We start from the raw sequence: 21346 nt of genomic DNA, 5'->3' as shown, positions 1-21346 counted from the left end.
AAGAGCAGCATAAAATTACATTAAAATATACTTTGTGTTTTTAATCAAATTTCTATCATTTTATAAATTTTTTAAAAATATAATAAAAGCGGTGATACATGAATTATCAAGAAAGACCATGAAATCTCTTTCTCTGGAAATTTCTCATAATATGATAGACATGTTTCCTAGAAGCAAGGGCTGGACTAGGAAACAGAAAGATAGATGTATTTTTCTACTATGTCATTCAAATAGTAAATATTTGTTATTTAGTTACCTTGACAATGAAAAAACAATCAATACAGTATCCTTGAAGTGGGATAGATCCAGGAATGTGCTGGTAAATGCTTAACAACTAGGTCTCTGGAGATGTGTGTGTGTATGCATGGCACACCTTTAAATTTAGTCTGTATTACTAACACTTTCTCCTTCACTTTCTTAAATGTAGACAATAAAACAATTCATCAAGCCCTGATTTGTAGCATTTGTCAATTTATAAGTGGGAAGTACTCATCCCGAAAATTTAACAATCAGCTCTCATGAGCTTCTATGAGCTGACTCCAGCATACCCCCAGGGATCTCTAGTTTTTCTTTTTGATGAACACAAGAAGGAAAGTCTAAGAAACTTATAGAGTCAGATAATTTTAGAAATGGAAGAAACCTAGGAAATCATATGTTCTACCTTCTAATTTTAAAGATGAGGCAAAAGGCTGAGAGGTTACATGATTTGCTCAAAGTCAAATGACTAGTAAGCGATGGAGTCTGGACCCAAGATAGGTATTTGGACTCCTAGTGTTCATTCCACCATGCTATATTTATCATTAAATAGCAAGGTACCAATGGAGATGAGAAAAGAAACAGGTGGATTATATACTTTAATTTACAATGGGATGCAGTAGAAGTAGCATTAAATTTGAAATCAGAAGTGCTAGAGTTGGACCATGAGTAACCATGTAACTATGGAAACCAGTAACTACAGAAAAACCAATGAAGGTACAGCCCATGAATGGGGCATGACCATCTCTCTTTCTGGGTTGGCTCATTCACTGCAATTTGTCCTAACACTGGGAGGTCTCTGGTTCCCAGAGATAGACCACCATTATGTGACTATTCTCTTAATATTCTAGAAGTAACCCTGTTGTAGGGGAGTATACTCACCAATGTAGCTCATAAGTTCCCACTGATCTGCTTCCCATTTTATACAAAAATCAGTCAACATGATGCCATTAACTCTTAAACATGAAACATTTACTTAATGGTAAGTCAAAAGCAAGAATAATCATCATAGTTACTGGATGTAATGCAAATACAAAAATAATCACAAGTCACAAAAATATTACAGTCAACACATAAACCTGAATCACACTCTTTTGGTAATAACAGTGTTCATGGAAGAGAATGGGAGAATACCTATAGAAACCTAGCAAAGAGGCAGATGAGTAAGCCCATGTGCTCAGGGCAACTCTGAACTGCAGTCCTTGATCCCCTTGTTCTCTTCAGGAACAATCTACACTACAAGAAACCAAAGCCTTTCTCCTCTGTTTTCTTTCTGATCCTCATTACTTACCTGCTGGGCAAATCTCTACTTCTACTCTTGAACTATGAAACAGTGATAAGCTCATTAAACTCATAATCACCCTCAAAAGGATGTAGAAAAAATGTTACACTAATATAGTGAGAAGCAGTTCTCTTAAGTCAGAGAACAGCAAAGCTCCCTAGGTAGGCTCTCTGGGCAATGCAGACAAACCCAGTCAGTTCTTCACTCAATTCCTCATACTGATCCCTTTCACATTGTGGGGGTGTGGTGCCCCCATGATCTGGAAAATCTGTGTAAAATTTTTTGGCCCTCTCTTTGTACCAGAGAAGTCTAAATCATTATGATATTAAAAGATAAACTATGTTGAAATTATACAATACTATATATTTTATGCATTTCTGAGTTTCTAAACTTTTTCTTTGTTGTCTATTGGCCTTCCCATGTTGTCTGTGACTTCCACAAAACTCCTTGAAAATTCTCATTTAATTTCTTATACTGACCTGCAATATATTGAAATCATGATGGGGAAAGTCATGATGTGAAAGGGATAACTGTATATCTTGGAATTAAGACTTTATCAGAGAAGCTTGCTGCAAAGATTTCCAGCCTAGTTATCTACTTTCCTTCTAATTCTAACTGCGCTTATTTTGTTTGTGTAAATTAAAAAAAATATTTTGTGCAAATGAGATTGTCCTCTTTATTTTTTGTTCATGAACTGTTCTATTCACAGATCTGAAATTTCTTCATTACTCTTCTAACTTGTTTGTGATGTCACTCTTTGGTGTATGGAATGAGAGGTTGCCACCCTGCCTTCCACTTTTCCCAGCAGTTTTTGTCAGATAGTGAGTTCTTATTCTAGTAGCTGCAGTCTTTGGGTTTATCACATAGTACCTGCTGGCCTCATCACCCAGGAGTATGTGTGGAGAGAGAGAGAGCCTTTAATAGCTATACCTCTTCTCTAATTGCAGAGATATGGAAAACTACTGGGACAGAATATTGAATAAACTGTTAGAAGAGCATCCTGCATCAGATATTTTTATACTGTTTTTCTCTTATACAAGAAATGGTTCAATCTAGGGAGAAGAAGTAAGAAATGATTGCAATACAGATACAAAAGACATCAACAAAACTAATTAAAAACAAAAACAAAAACCTCCTTACCTTCCAGTGGTACTAAGGCTCTAGTACACAAAGGATGATAGACAAAGAACTGGGAGGGACTTGACAGGTCATCTGATCCACCATTTTCAATTTATGTATGAGGAAACTGAGGCCCAGAAATGTGAAATATCTTGTCCAAAGTCACAGAGGTAATAAGTGGCAGAGACAGGATTCAAAGTGAAGAAATTGCATTGATTCTACATCATTTTATAATTTATTCTATTCTGTAATTGAGTCTATTCTGTATTACTCCTTCATTTTGTATGACTGCTCAAACCTATGAGCTAAGTTTAGAAATTCAGTTCTCTGCTAATCATTATTCTATTCTTGCCTCAAAGAAACCTGTTGTCCTTGAGGGATGCAGGTGGATACCAGGCAGGTCTAGTATCTTTATACCACCAGGCTACCTTTCAAGGATGTCTGGTGTATTATCCAAAGAATCTGGTCCACTATACCTAACCTTACAGGTGGACTCAACCAATGGACATTTCTTAGTTACAGGAGGGAAGGAAGGGGACGTTGCTAGTGCCTCATTCCCAATTTACAATGAATTGTGTTGTCCTCATATGACAGTGCCAGCCCCATAGCCAACTGCATTATTTTCCTTACCTACCTAATTCTGCTATTTGTTTTATGCTCATAAAAAGGGGCTGTGTTTCTTCCTCTGGGTAGCTGGCCTGACTGAGGTATCCATTTGACCCACTTTATTAAAAGGTTTGCACTTTGTTAATAAACTGATACAGCTCAGAATTCTGCACCTCAATTTACCTTTATTCAATTCTATTGAGACAAAAGTCCTCTGATTTCAAATCCAGTTGTCCTAATGCTAAACCTAAAGCCACCTAACAGATAACATGCATCTATGTTTCCACTGTCTTCCTTGGCTTTACCTAGGATTGCCAGTGTCAATTCATTAGTTTTGTCTGTTTCCTTGTATAGACTAGCCCTTAGTAATTAATTTTTTATCTTTCCCCCTTCCTTCTTCTCTCTTAGGTCTAAAATTTCCTGCTTTCTAGAAGCAACTAACTTCTGGCTTAGGAAATTCCTATATAACAGTGGATCTCATCCTTCATCCTGAGAAATACTGGGCACATTTTAAGTCCAGTAAAGGTGGTTTATTACAGCACTTTCACTTTTAGGTATTTCAACAGTTTTACATAAAAATTAAGCTTCACAGTACTTCTATGCATTTAGTTTGCATATTTGATTTTTATCAAGAGACTTGTATGTGTTCTCTGGTTTTCTTCATTTTCCCTTCAGTCTTTGGGACCACAAAAAACTAGTGAGGGGGAAGAGAGGGAGAGAAAGGGGAGGGGGAAAGAGAGAGAGTAAGAGAGAGGGAGAGAGAGAGAAAGAGAGAGAGAGAGAGATCATATAATATTCATTAATTTCTATGAGTTTAAGTTATCAGGATTCATCTTCTTATATACGCATCCCCTAGGTCCACATCTGATTCTGAAGTAACACTTTCATCAGAGGAAGAGTTTTCAGAGCAGAGGTATTCTTTGGAAGGGACATGGAAAAGTGGTGTCTTTACATTTGTAGCATGAGTTATATGTTTTAATTCAGTTTCATCTGAATCCACTAAGTTGACTTTATCTTCTTGCACAGGCAATAATATCTGAGCAGCATCATCTTCTGATGCTTTATCATCTCCATGGTCTCTCACAAATACGGTGCTTAAATTCACATTAAAATTAAAGCAGCCTTCTGACCTCGAAGAATAGGTACTATCTTCAGAAAGGTGGCTCCAGCTACGGCACACTCTACTTTCATCTGGGCCAGTCTTTAACTGATATGGTGTGCTACTGTCTGTGTCAGCCAGAGGAAGGTCAACCTCTGGACTTTCAGGTTCATTTGGGTCTGAATCAGTGGAATTATATTCTTTCCAGCAGAGTTTGGAGTCCTGACTTTGAGATCTACAGATAAAGCCATTCATGGTGTAGTTATTTTCTATTTTCTGAGTTGATTCACAATCACTGTCACTTTTGTCATCACTGTCATTAAACACTTTTTTCTTCTTGGTCTTATAAATGATGTCTGCCCTTGTAACTTTCACATGAGGCAATTGAAGTGGGCCAGGTATGACAGGCGGGAAATCCTTAAAGTGAACAGAAGAAGGAGAGGAAGAGAGATTAATGCTGAAGTTCTGCTTTTTATAATTTATCAGCAATCATCATTCCAATTTCAAAATCAACAATAATAAACTCCTGAGAATATTAGATTGCCAACTTTTCTGTCCTACCTCTTAATTAAAAAAATGAGAAACTAAAAGAAATATTAAGCATATTTATTATGTATGTATGTATTAAGTGTACATAGAAGACTTATAGGAATCCTAGGCAGTTTCTCAGTTAGACAGTTGTCCAAAAATCCTAGTTCTTCCTCTTGCTTGTAAAGTCTTCCATGCTCCTCTTTGTTTATGCAGTCCTACCCTTCCTTTAAAGGGCAATGAAACACCACTCTCTTGGAGACTTATCCTGACTTACCTTAGCTGGCAAGAAGTATTTCCTCCTCTGAACTCCTAAGGTGTTTATTACCTGCAGCATTCATTTGATGGCTCTTAAAATTATTTATCTTTTTTTAAGTCATTTGTCCTGTCTTCCCAATTAATAGCTAATAATAGCTTACATTTATATGTCTGGATTAGTAAGAGATGATGTATTCAGCCCACAGGGCAGAGATAACATCGAGGACAGACAATGATGTAGTTGTCCAAAGGAGGAGATGGCTTCATGCAGAGGACTGGTGATATTGGAGAGAGGTGCTGGCTATGTACTCAAGAAAGAAAAAGACCCTGGGAGCCCAGCTAAATAGCCGGCGGTACAGAGAGCTAAATCCAAAGGGAGCTTTGTGAGGACTCCACAAGGAGAAAAAGCCTTTCAGCACTAGAAGTTGTGAATCAACCTTTGCCCCATTCTACATACGTCTCTGTGCTGTAAATTTGACCTCACTCCCTAAGGAAATGGCATATGTTTGTGGGAGAGTGTGATCAAGACTTTTTGGAGGAAAATGCTTTCTAACAACTGTTCTTGCTATGCCATTTGTGTACCTTAAATGAGAGATAATTAAATCTACCTTTCCATTTTCATAATTCAGTTTTAACTTTTCCTTATATGAATTTAGATACCATGTCATTTAGTATCAGTCTCCTAGCTGATTGCTAATGAGAAACACATTGGTGGGAACTTAGGAGCTATGGTGGTAGAAGTAATGACCTACAGGGTCCTTCCAGGATACTGAAAGCTCCTCTGGGACTTAATTTGTGAGTATGAAGTACAAATTGAGGGAGTAGCCCCAGAAAGGGTATTGGAGTAAGAAAGATGAATAAATACTAAATAAATAAAAAAGTAATGAACCAAATCACCCCATGATTAAATATAATAATAGTAATGACTATTTTTTAAAGAGTAAAAGACTGACTTACAGGGTTAAAAAAAGAGCAAAAAGCGATGATGAAGGGATTGTGTCCTTTAAGAAAGGACAAAAAGGGATAAAGATGTAAGTGGAACTTGAGGAAACAGAAGTGGTGGAAGAGTAGAACTTGAAATATAGAATAAACATTTTGGCCTCCCACAAGTACGTTGATGAATTTTGTGGGACAGAGTTGCAGAATGAGAGGGGGAGGTATGGGACAGAGCAGGATAATAATGATAGCTAACTTTTATATAGTGTTTACTATGTGCCAGGCACTGTGCTAAAACACTTTATACTTGTTATATATCATTCGATCCTTACAACAACCCTGAGTCCAAATCTGAACTCAGGTCTGAATGTGTGAAGAAGAATCTCTACCAGGATTATGGATGAACAGTGACGGGATGGTGATTCCCAATTGTCTCATGTCAAGGAGAGGGTGCTATTGGAGAATAAGAGAGATGGAAAAAGGAGAGATTGAATCTGGGAGACTGGAGGAGGGAGTCTCATCCTACGGCAGAGAAGAGAGTCCCACTAAAGTGTATTCCCATGGGGGGAGAAAACATGTGCCTGTGGTGGGTCTCATTCTGGGTTTAATATGTGAAGGGTTGGTACACTGGGAGGTTATCTTCTCTGAGACAGTGTTGTATCTTCATGGATAGCAATCTGTCTGCTAGCTGGTACTCAGAATAGTGCAGGGAACATAGACCTCATTTCTTTGGAAAACAGAAAGATAATGGTGAAGGCAAGAGGTAGGATTAGGTCACATAATTTGAGACTCAGGATAATTTCTACCACTTGCCTCCGACTTATCCAAGACTGTTTCTCTCATGAGTTGATACTTCTAAGAAAAAGGTACAGCAAAAAAAGAGGATGATGTGGCAAAATCTATAAAGCAAGTAACAGAAATGGGTTTACAAGAGGAAGATTAAAAACAGTACTCTGGAAGCTTTAACCCCAAGAGGAATACAGAGGGGCCAGTTGAGATTATGTAAGAAACTTGTAGTGGATCCAGTTAGAACCACTTTATAATTTTCTCCAGCTTCATTCAGGACCACGGGAATAAAATCTAAGGTAGGAGATGGCAGGAATTTGGGTTTGGCAAGGCTTGATTGGTGACAGGATAAAGGGGAAAAGGATTTGAGTATATACACTAGAACGGATTCACCAAAGGATCAAGATAAGGAAGGGAGGAGAGTGTAACCAGTACAAGAGTGATGGCTTGAGGAAGAATACTATATTCACATCTAAGAATTTGCTTAGCCATTCTCCAGTCAGTAAGAATTCACTTTGCTTCTAGTTTTTTGCCATTACAAATAATGCTACTAATAATATTTTGTTATATATATGATTGTGTTGTACACATAATACTGAGATTGCTGGAAAAATGAGTATCAACAGTTTAGCAACTAATTAATCAATGAGCATTTTTGTTAAGTACCTGCCATGTGCTCAAAATAGGCCATGTGTTGGACATATAAATACAAAAACAAGACAAGTTCTGATCTTAAAGAGCTTATATGAGTTGCTTTTCTCACATAATTCCAAACTTTTCCAGAACAGTTGTATCAATTTAAAGTTCCCAGCAGTGTATTAGTGTGCCTGTTTTCTCATAGCCTTCCAAATGAGATTGTTTTTTATTACTTATTATCCTTATCAATTTGATTGATGGGAAGTGAAGCCTCCAAGGTGTTTTAATTTGCATTTCTCTCATTGTTAATGACTTAGAGCTTTTTTCCTATGATTGCTGATCATTTGCATTTCATATTATACTGCTCCTGGCCTTTTATTACTTATATGTTGGGGAATGGTTCTGGAACATATTTATATTTCTTTTGCTCACAGCACCCATTACAATGTCTCATTCATAGCAGGCAATTAATATCTGTTGAATTCATTCTCTTGTCTCTCATTATCTTAGTTCTGCCCATTTAATCTCTGCATTTTAAATAGCTTCTTGGAAACTGTGTAATGTTTTCATATAATATTACTCATTTATGCCAAAAGGCCTACAAAGGATAGGCAAAGAAGGACCTTCCAAAATGTTATAAAGTATCTATCTAAAAAAACCACACCTCTAGAATTACATGAAATGGGGAAACACTAGAAGCTTTCTGAGTGAACAAAGGAGTAAACCAAGTCTGCTCCCCTTTCCTACTATTACTTGACACAGTTCTAGAAATGCTAGCAATAGCAATAAGAGAAATTAAAGGTAGAAAAATAGGCAAAGAAGAGACAAAATTATCCCCCTTTGCAGATAACATGATGCTTCAAGGAGAAATGCCTAGAGTAGTAGCAAAGAAACCAACAGAGATAATAGTTTTAGTAAAGCAGCAGGTTACTAGATAAACCCTGAAAAAAAAAATCCACTATTTCTACATAACAATAATAGAAGTAGGAGAGAAAAATAGAAAAGGAAGTTCCATTCAAATAAAGACAGAATGCACAAAATATCTGGGAGTTAATCTCCCAAAGTATATTTAATACCTGAATATACAATTGTAAAATGTTCTGTAAAGAAATACAGAACAACCTAAATAGTTGGAGGGATAGGATAGTCAGTCATGGTTGTGTTGTGCCAATATAATTCAAATGGTAATACTACAGAAATTAATTTATAGATGTAGTGCTACACCAGTGCTATCAAATTCAAATAGAAACATGTATCCCTGCTATAACATATTGACTTAGAAAACCACAAGTTAACTTTATCTAGGTTGTATTGTATTTTAAAAATTTTGTTCAACAATTAAATTTTAAATTGGTTTGGGGTGACGAGTTTGACACCTCAGTGCTACACTAATTAAAATACCAAGAGGATATTTTATATAGTCAGATAAAATGATGCTAAAATAAATTTGGAGTATCAAAAGATATAAAATTTCAAGGGAAATAAATTTTTTAAAGGAGGAATAAAGCACTGCCAGATGTTATATTACATATTATGAACCATAATTTAAAGCAATAATCACCAAAAGCATTGGGGACTGGCTAAAATTTTAAAAAATTAGATCAGTGGAAAAGACTGGCTAAGGAAAAATCAGGAACAAATAAACTATATAACCTAGCACTTGATTAACCTTTTTTTTTTGGAGGGGGGAAGGCAAGGCAATTAGGGGTTAAGTGACTTGCCCAAGGCCACACAGCTAGTAAGTGTGTGGAGTGTCTGAGGCTGGATTTAAACTCAGGTCCTCCTGACTCCAGGGCCAGTGCTCTACTCACTGCCCTAGCTGCCCCCTCATTTGATTAACTTTTTAAAATACCTATGAAAGAACTCTTTATTTAGTATAATAGGATTAAAAAGACAGGCCTCACATGACCCTCATTTGTAGCACACATAAATGAGTCTGATCACATTACCTGTTAGGGCATCCTACCTTAACCTGACATATGACTTGTTATATATTTAATTGATCCATCCTGAACTATATGGTGATCTAGTGGTACACTGGTTAATTTATTTCTTGTTGGTAAATTTGTAATCTCTTATTAATTAACTCCATTTCCCACTTTAATTCATTAAGTATTCATTATTCAATGAACTAGAGAAAGCTCCTTTCTCATTAGTAATTATTATTACATAGAAGTAATAAATTTATGAAGAGAAGAAACCAATTGGGAAAATGTTTTTTTATCAAATATTTCTGATAAGGGTCTGGTACCAAGATATACAAGTAACTAACAGAGATATATAAAACCAAAGCTAGTCCCCATGGATAAACGGTCAAAAGTTATCAAAAAATAGCTCTCAAAAGAACTAATCGAAACTATTAACAGCCATATGAAAGAATGTTTCAGATTTCGAATAATAAAAGCAATATGAAAATTAAAAGAATTGGCAGAGGCAACAAAAGATGGAAATAGTTGGAAGGGCTGTTTAAAGATGAGCACACTAATGAACTGCTGGTAAACCTGAAAATCAATCTGACCATTCTAGGAAAAAAATGGGAATTATTCAAAGAAAGTTGATAAAATATCCACGCCCTTTAACCTAGAAATTTCACTGCCTGGCATATACCCTATTGGAGGTGGGGAAGGTGGTCAATTGTCAAAAATTGTCAAAAATCCCTTAAAACAGTACCTTTGTTTTTAGTAAAGAACTAGAAACAAAGTGGATGTCTATCACTTGAACTATAATCCTACAGCAGAAAAGAACTACAATCCTACTTCAGAAATCTCCAATGGGAACATAAATTTCATTCAAAAAAACCATAAGAGTGTTTGAGTTCTGACCATACCAAGAGTTAAAAATAAAGTTTTAAAAAAGTAAAAAAAAAATACTAAGACACACTTTCAAGATGATCTGGTCATGTCACATACATATTTATGGTAAATGAAGGTGGCTCAGTGGATAGAGCAATGGTGGATGGAGCCAAGAAAACCTTAGTTCAAATCCAGCCTCAAACATCCAACTAACTGTGTGACCCTGGGCAAGTCACTTAATCTTGTTTGCCTCAGTTTTCTCATCTGTAAAATGATCTGGAGAAGAAAATGGCGAACCACTCCAGTATCTCTGCCCAAAAAAACTCCAAATGGGGTCATAATGAGTTGCATATGACTGAAATGATAGAACAACATGTGCAAAGGACTCTGGTAAGTTCTGGGGATACGAATAGGAAAGTTAAGACAACTTCTGTATTCAAGGAATATAACTATGCTATAGTAGCAGTGAATATAATGAATAATAGAGAAGCATGGGAAGATTTGTATGAACTGAAAAAGTAAACTAAGCATAACAATAAAAGCAATACACACAATGACTACAAGGGAAATAGAAGAACAATCCCTACAAAACAATTTAAACCGAATTCTGTATAATTATAATGATCAATCTTGGCTTCATATATTTGAAGCACTCCTTTGCAGAGGTGGGGGGCTATGGTTATGTACACATTGCATAGGATGTCAATTTTTCAGAATCTTGGTTACTTTGGCTTCATTGTTCTTTTCTCTCCATTTTTTTCTTTTGGTTATTAAGTGACAGCACTCTGGGAGGGACTGAAGAAGGATATTTTGGGAAATGTAGGTCACATTATAAAGATAGCAAATCAAATTTTATTTTAAAAAATATCAAGGGAAACATGGGAAATTTAATTTCACTAAGGAAACAACACACATCCAAGAAACTGTTAAGGAATAATTCAAAGGAGTATAGTAGTAAATAGAAAAATGAGCATTTGTCTTGGAAACTCAACTTCATTATGCAGACTTTACAAGCAATCTTATGTGGTTATGATTGTGTGGTTTGTCCTTCATTCTCTTAAAAGGACCATAACATCAGGAAGATGATGCCATGACTTGCAAGTGAATTGGATTTAAGTGAGGGAAGGCTGTCCTCCATTTGGGTCCAGTGGCCAGATATATATCAGGACAATTGGAGATGGCCCAGCACAAGCAGTATTAAATGAAAAGGGAATATAACCTTCTATGAATAAAAACAAAGAAATGACATAAAAGTACATACCAATACTTTGGGAGAATGTGTTTGTTTTCTGCATATATATCCTGTCTTTTTCAGCAATATCACAAGGATTATTATTGGTAAGATAATAAAACATGTGGCTAATGGTATTGCAGCAAATTTTTCTGAACCTGCAAATGAAAATTTAAGTGCCATTATTTAAAATAAAATTCAGTATATATTCAAGAGAGGACAAAACCCCCTTTTTTTAACCTTGAGTTCAAAATTTATGAACTTGTAATAGATAAAACTTTTGAACTATTTACAAAAAAGAAGGAAATACAGTATAATGTATACATGTCCATTACCTTCAGTAATTTACAGGCTCTTTTAAAAAAGATATTAGCTTCAACAAAGCTCTAACAAAATTGTCTTGTTTTTGTGATTCCTTATGAATTTTTTCTCTAAGCATTCTTTTTTTTTTTTCCTTTTCTTTTTCTTTTTTGCAGGGGAGAAGGCAGGGCAATTGGGGTTAAGTGACTTGCCCAAGGTCACACAGCTAGTAAGTGTGTCAAGTGTCTGAGGCCACATTTGAACTCAAGTCCTTCTTCAGGGCCAGTGCTCTATTCACTGCGCCACCTAGCTGCCCTATTCCCTATGCATTCTTAAAGTGTTGTCCTTATAATTGTCTTAATTTATAGAATGGTTTTGATTTCTTCACTCTATATCATTTCCCATATTTCTTTATATTTTTCATATTTCTCCTTTATTATATTGAAATAATGTTCCATTAAACTCATATACCATAATTTGATCAGCCATTCACAAAAAATAGATATTCAGTTTTTTGTATTACAAAAAGTGCTTGCAGGCACATTCTTGTACAGGTTATGTCTTTTTTCATTCTCAATAACCTCCTGAAAGTAGAGGACCAGTAGTGGGATTGCTGGGTCAAAAAGTATGAACGCTTTTTGGGGGAGTTGCTTTGATTATTTAATTGCATATTGCTTTCGAAAAGAATAGATTCTATTCAAAGCATTACCAACATCTAAGGGGAGAAGTTCAACACCAGACATTCTCCACATATTTGAAACCACAAACACGGAACAAAAAAATGCTATCTTAAGAGTTTTTAAAATTTTCACTCCCCTAAATGAATATTTGAACAATTTTTCACATGGTTATTGATAATTTATATTTCTTTTTTCTCCTAAGCACTACTTGCTTAAATCCTTTTAAAATTTATCTTTTGGAGAATGGCTCTTAAACCTGTAAATTTGTATGTGTTCTTTGTAGATTCTGGATGTCAGATTTTTGTTAGAAATGTTTATTGCAAAGATTCCCCTCTGTATGTTTCTTTCCTTATTTGGATGCATTGCTTGTTCTGGGGCAAAAACTTGTTTTTTTAAAAATAAAATCAAATTAATCTATTTTGTCACCTATGGCTTCTTCTAATTGCTAACTAAATTACCTACACCCTTTTCACAGCTGTGACAAATGTAACATTTCAATAAAATCTATTTTAATGATTTAAAAATATATCTTTTTTCAGAATGAACCTAGATATAAGCATTTAATATTTGATTCACCTATTTAAGCTGTTATTCATTTTTTTAAAGCAGCACTTATTAAATGGAATTTATGGAAGTGTTTTGATAGATTGATTCTCCAAATATTTTAAGCATTTTGCTGTTATTTGGAATGGAATTTCCAATATTTTGTCACCACAAAAAGAGCTGCTACAAATATTCTTGTACACGTGAGTCCTTTTGCCATTTGTATGATCTCTTTGGGATATAGACCTAAAAGTGATATTGCTGGGTCAAAGGGTATGTACAGTTTTATAGCCCTTTGGGCATAGTTCCAAATTGCTCTCCAGAATGGTTGGATTGGTTCACAACTCCACCAGCGATGAATTAGTTCCAATTTTCCCACATCTTCTCCAACATTTATCATTTTCTTTTTCTGTCATATTGAAATATTGTTATATTTCTGTCATTCTGATAGGTGTGAGGTGGTACCTCAGAGTTGTTTTAATTTGCATTCCTCTAATCAATAATGATTTGGAATATTTTTTCATATGACTATAGATAGTTTTGATTTCTTTATCTGTAAACTACCTGTTCATATTCTTTGACCATTTATCATTTGGGGAATGACTTCTCTTCTTATAAATTTGCCTCAGTTCTCTATGTTTTAGAAATGAGGCCTTTATTAGAGACACTTGTAAAAATTGTTTCTCAGCTTTCTGCTTTCCTTCTAATCTTGGTTGCATTGGCTTTGCTTGTGCAAAAACTTTAATTTAATGTAATCAAAATTATCCATATTGCATTTCATAATGTTCTTGATCTCTCGTTTTGTCATAAATTCTTCCCTTCTCCATAGATTTAACTATTCCTTGCTCTTCTAATTTGCTTATGGTATCACTCTCCATGTCTAAATCATGTACCCATTTTGACCTTACCTTGGTATGCAGTGTAAGATGTTGGTGTATGTCTAGTTTCTGCAATACTATTTTCTAATTTTCCCAGCAGTTTTTGTTAAATAGTGAGTTTTTATCCTGAAGCTGGAGTCTATGGGTATATCAAACAGTTGATTACTATAGTCATTGACTACTGTGTCTTCTGTACTTAACCTATTACACTGATCTACCACTCTGTTTCTTAGTCGGTACCAAATAATTTTGATGATTGCCTCATTATGATATAATTTTAGATCTGGTGTGACAAGGCCACTTCCCTTCCATTTCTTTTCATTAGTTCTCTTGATATTCTTGACCTTTTGTTCTTCCAGATGAATTTTGTTATGATTTTTTCTGGCTCTATACAATAATCTTTTGGTAGTTTAATTGGCATGGCACTGAATAAGTACATTAATTTAGGTAGGATTATCCTTTATATTATATTATTATATATTATATTATATTAGCTCGGTCTACCCATGAGCAATTGATATTTTCCCAACTACTTAGATATGACTTTATTTGCGTGAAAGTGTTTTGTAATTTTGTTCATATATTTCCTAGGTTTGTCTTGGCAGATAGACTCCCAAATTTTTTATATTGTATACAGTTATTTTAAATGGAATTTCTCTTTTTATCTCGTGCTGCTGGGTTTTGTTAGTAATATATAGAAATGCCAGTGATTTATGTGAATTTATTTTATATCCTGTGATTTTGCTGAAGTTGTTAATTATTTCAAGTACTTTTTTAGTTGATTTTCTAGGATTCACTAAGTATACCATCATCTCATCTGCAAAGAGGGATGGTTTTATTTCCTCATTGCCTATTATAATTCCTTCAATTTCTTTTCTCTTATTGCTAAAGCTAACATTTCTAGTACAATATTAAATAACAGATGTGATGATGGGCATCCTTGCTTTGCCGTGACCTTACTGGGAAAGATTCTAGCTTATCCCCATTACATATCATGCTTGCTCCGATGGTTTTAGATATAGATAACAGATTTAGATGTAGAAAAAAATCTAAGTATTTTAAAATCATTTTATCATTTTAAGGAAAGCTCCTTTTATTCCTATATTTTGTAGCATTTCTAGTAGGCATGGGTGCTGTATTTTGTCAAAAGTTTTTTCAGCATCTACTGGGATAATTATATGACTTATATTAGCTTTGTTATTGATGTGGTCAATTATTCTGATAGTTTTCTTAATATTGAACCAGTACTGCATTCCCGGCATAAATCCCACCTGGTCATAGTGTATTGTCCTCACGATAAACTGCTGTAATCTCCTTGCTAATATTTAAAATTTTTACATCAATATTCACTAGGGAAATTAGTCTATAATTTTCCTTCTGTTTTGGCTCTTTCTGGTTTAGGTATCAGTATTATATCTGTGTCACAAAAGGAATTTGGTAGGGCTCTTTCTTTGCCTATTTTCCCAAACAGTTAATATAGTAGTGGAATTAATTGTTCTTGAAATGTTTGGTAGAATTCACTTGTAAATCTGTCTGGTCCTAGGGATTTTTTCTTAGGGAGTTCATTGATGGCTTGTTCAGTTTCTTTCTCTAAAACAGGGTAATTTAAACATTCTATTTCCTCTTCTGTTAATCTGGGCAATTTACATTTTTGTAAATATTCATCCATTTAACTTAGATTGTCAGATTTATTGGCATACAGTTGGAAAAATAGCTCCTAATTATTGTTTTAATTTCCTCTTCACTGGTGGTGAGTTCATCCTTTTCATTTTTGATACTGGTAATTTGGTTTTCTTCTTTCTTTTTTAAAATTAAATTAACTAAAGGTGTGTATATATATATACATATATATATATATATATATATATATATATATATATATATACTTTTTTTTTTCATAAAACCAGCTCTTAGTTCAGGAGTTTTCTTACTTTCAATTTTATTAATCTCTCCTATTTGATGTTTAATTGAGGATTTTAAATTTGTTTCTTTTTCTAGCTTTTTTAGTTGCATGCCCAATTCATTGACTTGACTTGTTCTTTCTCTATTTTATTCATGTAAGCATTTAGAGATATAAAATTTCCCCTAAGAACTGCTTTGGCCACATCCCATAAGTTTTGGTATGTTGTCTCATTATTGTCATTCTCTTTGATGAAATTACTGATTGTTTTTATGATTTGTTGTTTGACCCACTCATTCTTTAGGATTAGATTATTTAGTTTCCAATTAATTTTTAGTCGATCTTTCCATGACCCTTTATTACATGTAATTTTTGTTGCATCATGATCTGAAAAGGATGCATGTAATATTTCTGCTTTTCTGCACTGGATTGTGAGGCTTTTATGCTCTAGTATATGGTCAGTTTTTGTGTAGTTATCATATACTGCTGAGAAAAAGGTATATTCCTTTCTATCCCCATTCAAAATTTCTCTAGAGGTTTACCATATCTAACTTTTCTAAAATTCTATTCACCTCCTTAACTTCCTTCTTGTTAATTTTGTGGTTAGGTTTATCTAGGTCTGAGAGAGGGAGGTTGAAGTCCCCTACTAGTATTGTTTTGCTGTCTATTTCTTCCTGTAACTTCTCCTCTAAGAATTTGGATACTATACCATTTGGTACATATATGTTTAGTTATGATGTTAATTCATCATCTGTGGTATCTTTTAGAAAGATGTAGTTTCCTTTCTTATCTCTTTTAATTAGGTATATTTTAGGTTTTTGCTTTGTCTGAGATCAGGATCGCTACTCCTGCTTTTTTTACTTCAGTGGAAGTATAACATATCCTGCTCTAGCCTTTCACCTTTACTCTTTGTGTATTTCTCTGCTTCAAATGTGTTTCTTGTAAAGAACATATTGTAGAATTATGGTTCTTAATCCACTCTGCTATCCACTTCCATTTTATGGGAGAGTGTATTCCCCTTCATTGTGTTTCCCCTAATTTATACTTTTCTTTCTCCTTTCACTCTGTCCCTCCTCCCCAGTGTTTTGCTTCTGACCACCACCTCCCTCAATTTGCCCTCCATTCTATCAGTCCATCTACTTTTCTTTCTCCTTTCCCCTACTACTTCTGCTCTCCCTTCTATCCACTCTTTCCCTTTTTTCCTCCTACATCCCTATAGGATAAGAGAAATTTCTATATCGATCTGATGAGTATGTTATAACCTCTTTCAGCCAAATCTGATGCAAGTAAGGTTCAAACAATGCTCACCCCCTCTCCTTTCTTTCCCTCTACCATAATAGATCTTTCGCACCTCTTCATGTGAGGTAATTTGCCCCCCTTTTCCTCTTCTCCAGGTACAATCCTTTTTTTTTCACCTCTTTATTTTTTTTATATCATCACATCAAAATCAACTTATACCCACACCCTCTGTCTTTATACTTCTTCTAACTGCCCTAATATACAGTTCTCAAGAGTTACAAGTGTCATCTTCCCATGTAGTCTCTTATTTCATTGAATGTCCATCTTTTCCCCTGAAAGATTATGCTCAATTTTGCTAGCCAGTTGACTCTTGGTTGTAATCCAAGCTCCTCTGTTTTCCAGAACGTCATATTCCAAACCCAAGATCCTTTAATGTAGAACCTACTAAATCTTGTGTAATCCTGACTATGGCTCCACAATATTTGAATTGTTTCTTTCTCACTGCTTACAATATTTTGTCCATGACCTGGTAATTGTGGATTTTGGCTATAATATTCTTTGGAGTTTTCATTTATTTTGGGATCTCTTTAAGGAAGTGATAGGTGAATCCTTTCAATGACTCTTTTACCCTCTGGTTCTAGAATATCAGGGCAGTATTCCTTCATAATAACTTGAAAGATGCTGTCCAGGCTTTTTTTTTTTTTTTTTTTGATCATGGGTTTTATGTAGTCCAGTAATTCTTAAATTATTTCCCCTGGACCTGTTTTCCAGGTCAGTTGTTTTTCCAATGAGGTATTTTACATTTTCTTCTATTTTTTCATTCTTTTGCTTTTGTTTGACTGATTCTTGAAGCCTCAAAGAGTCATTAGCTTCCACTTGCCCAATTCTAATTTTTTTTTTTTTTGGTTTTTAAAATTTATTTATTTATTTTTAGTTTTCAGCATTCACATCCATAAGATTTTGAGTTCCAAATTTTCTCCCCATCTCTCTCCTCCCCCCACCCCAAGATGGCATGTAATAATTTGATATAGGCTCTACATATACATTCATATTGAAACTACTTTCACATTAGTCATACTGTAAAGAAGGATTAGAACCAAAGAGAGAAACCATGAGAAAGAAGAAACAAAAAAAAGAAAAGAAAAGAGAGAAAGCAAATAATATGCTTCAATATGCATTCAGACTCCATAGCTCTTTTTTTGGATATGGACAGCATTTTCCATCATGAGTCCTTTGGAGTTGTTTTGGATCCTGGCATTACTAAGAAAAGATAAGTCTATTGAAGTTAATCATCATACATTGTGGCTGTTGTACAGTGCTCTCCTGGTTCTGCTCATTTGATTCAGCATCAGTTCATATAAGTCCAATTCTAATTTTTAAGGAATTATTTTCTTCAGTGAGCTGTGGTACCTCATTTTCCATTTGGCCATGGCCAATTCTACTTTTTAAGGAGTTGTTTTCCCCCCATTTGACCAATTGTATTTTTTAAGGAATTGTTTTCGTCACTCAATTTTTGTTCTTCCTTTTCCAGGCTATTGACTCTCTTTTGCATACCTCTCATTTCTTTTCCTATTTTTCCTTCTACCTCTCTTATTTGACTTTTAAAATCCTCTTTGCGCTCTTCTAAGAAGGCTTTTTGGGCTTGAGACCCATTCCCTTGTGAGGTTTCACATGTAGGCATTATGACATTGCTGCCCTCTTCTGAGTTTGTGTTTTGATATTCCCTCTCACCATAATAGTTTTCTATGGCCAAGGTTCTTTTTTGCTTCTTGCTCATTCTTTTTTTTGGCCTATTTTGTGGCTCAGTTCTGCTCCTGGGGCATAGGGGGCACTTCCCCAAGCTTCTTGTTCTGGGGCCAGCGGCCTGCTCACTGACTTTATGCACTTGGGCCTCAGGTGCTGGTGTCTTGCTCACTGTGATGGATGCTCATGGCCTGGATGCACCTTGTTGCCTGGTTTCTAGGCCTGGCAATTTGCCCTCTGTGCTGGGACTGGAGGCCTCACACCTAGCCTGCTGAGCCAGGACTGAGTGGCCTCAGTTGCTGATCTCTGCTGCACCTGATAGCCTCCCATTGGCTCACCCAGACACCATCTGTACAGGGCTGTGCTCCCCTTTTACCCAAGTGAGACAAACCTTTCCCAAAATCCTTCTAAATTACATTAAGCTGGAAAATTGTTTCATTCCATCTTTTTGTAGGTTCTCTTGCTCTAGAATCTGTTGACAGGGTTGATTTAATGTTGCTTCTGAGGGAAACTGTGGAGAGCTCAGCCACTTTCTAACTTCTCCCTGCCATCTTGGCTTTGCCTCCCAATGAAGTTGATTTTTGGGGATTTATTTTGTAGCTTGCTACTCTGCTGAAGTTGTTCCAATTATTAACTGAATAAATATTAATTGTTCTAATTAGTCTCTGTTGATCCCCTAGTATTTTCCAAGTAAACCTTCATGGTATCAGCAAATTGGGATAGTTTTATTTCTTCTTTATACATGCTTACTCTTCTCTTATTGCTAACGCTAGTATGTCTTCCAGAACTATATCAAATAACAGTGTAGAGAATAGGTATCCTTGCTTTACACCTGTATGATTTAGAAAAGCTTCAGTATATCCCTATTACATATGATGTTTGCTTTTGATTTTAGATGCATACTTTTTATGATATTAAAAAGGTTCCTCTATGCTTATACTCTGTAGGGTTATTTTTGCGATTGCTGCATATATGAATGTTATACTTTGTCAAAAGTTTTTCCAAATCACTTGAAATAATCGTGTAGCTTTAGATGTTTTTGTTTTGAATATGATTAATTACTCTGGTTGTTTTCCTAATGCTGAACCATCCAGCATTCCTGGCAAAATCCAACTTGGTCATGATGAATGACTTTTTGGAAGAATTATTGTAGTCTATGTGAAGAGTTTTATTTATAAATTTTGAATTGAAATTGGTTAATGACATTGGTCTATAGTTCTTTTGTGTTTTATCCTTCCTTGATTTAGGTATTAGGACTATATTCATCTCATCAAAGGAGTCCTGTAGTGTGCTTTCTTTCTCAATTAAAAAAATTATTTAGTATTGGTATTAACTGTTTTTTAAACATTTCACAGGAATGTCCTATCCACTAAAAATTTAATGTTACATGATCTCAACTGGACCCTCATGGTAGGTAATCCTATTATATGTGGCCTATTAACAACTCACTATGTGGTGCTTCCAAACCTTTTCATTTCTTCTGAAGCCTCCTATGGCTCCCATTCACCCAACACTCTCACCTGTGAACCTTGCCTCATATTTTACAGAAAAAATCGAGGCCATTTGCCATGAACTCTCTCTTCTCCTCTCTTCTTATCTTCTATCACTCAGATGGCTTCTGCCAATTTCTCCTCCTTCACCTCTGTCTCACACAATGAATTGACCTTATTCCTTAACAAAGGTAACCCTTCTACTTGTTCAAGCAATCCCATTCTATCTTGTCTCCTCCAATACATTGCCTCTCCTGTCATCCCCATTTTTCCACTTATTTTTAGTATCTCACCTCTCATTTCCTCATTTCCTAGTATCTACAAACATACTGATGTCTCCCCATCCTGAAAAGCCCCTCACTTGATCCTTCCATTCTTGCTAACTATTGTCCTATTTCTCTTCTGCCCTTTGTTTCTAAACTCCTTGAAAAGGACATCTACAATGGCTGCCTCCACTTTCTTTCCTCTCACTCTCAATTTTGGATTGCTCCCACCACCTGTTGCCTTTGCTTCAACTTACCATGCTGACTAAAGAAGCTAGAGAAAATCACAAAACCATGCCGACTAGATCCACTATAAATTTATGTAATGTAATATCACTTGGGCCTTTACACCTCCCTTTGACTTACTTTCCCACTTACCACAGAGCTTTTCCAAATCTTTTTATCTCTCCTCATAGCTTCTCTTTCTCTTCCCTCTTAGCTGAGAACGCTGCCTCTTTATTTCACTGAAAATAACAGGCCGTTTGTCGAGAACTTCCTACTCTCCCCTCCTTCTCAACTCACACAGATGCCTTCTGCCACTATTCTTCTTCTCCTATGTCACATAATGAAGTCACCTTTCTCCTTGCCAAGGCAAATATAGTAAATGCTTAATAAATGCTTCATTCATTCATTCATTCATTCATTCACTAGTTTTCCTTTCTGTCTGGATGCTCTTTCTTAGTCTCTTTTTTAAAATCATCGGGCATTTCCCACCCACTAAATATGTGTGATTTCCAGACTCTTTCTTAAACCTTTTTCTCTTCTTTCTCTTCCTCCTCTTG

The 21346-nt window shown here is 35.3% G+C and overlaps 1 protein-coding gene across 2 annotated transcripts in view; it reads right to left on the bottom strand.

Annotated features, from left to right (window-relative positions):
• Positions 1–3770: 3770 nt before the first annotated feature.
• Positions 3771–21346, bottom strand: part of IFNAR2 (interferon alpha and beta receptor subunit 2) — a 50968-nt gene continuing 33392 nt past the window's right edge. For both annotated transcript variants that reach the window (XM_036744748.1, XM_036744749.1), the window contains exons 8-9: positions 11559–11686; positions 3771–4778 (exon numbers count right to left, since the gene is read on the bottom strand). In XM_036744748.1, the coding sequence (XP_036600643.1) occupies positions 4092–4778; positions 11559–11686 (815 nt within the window). In that variant the 3' untranslated portion in view covers positions 3771–4091. The remainder of the gene's footprint in view (positions 4779–11558; positions 11687–21346) is intronic.

This window comes from Trichosurus vulpecula, chromosome 2 (assembly GCF_011100635.1).
Source record: "Trichosurus vulpecula isolate mTriVul1 chromosome 2, mTriVul1.pri, whole genome shotgun sequence".
NCBI classification, from domain to species: Eukaryota; Metazoa; Chordata; class Mammalia; order Diprotodontia; family Phalangeridae; genus Trichosurus; species Trichosurus vulpecula.
The sequence above is the reverse complement of the archived record's forward strand: the minus strand, read 5'-3'. Positions and strand labels throughout refer to the sequence as shown.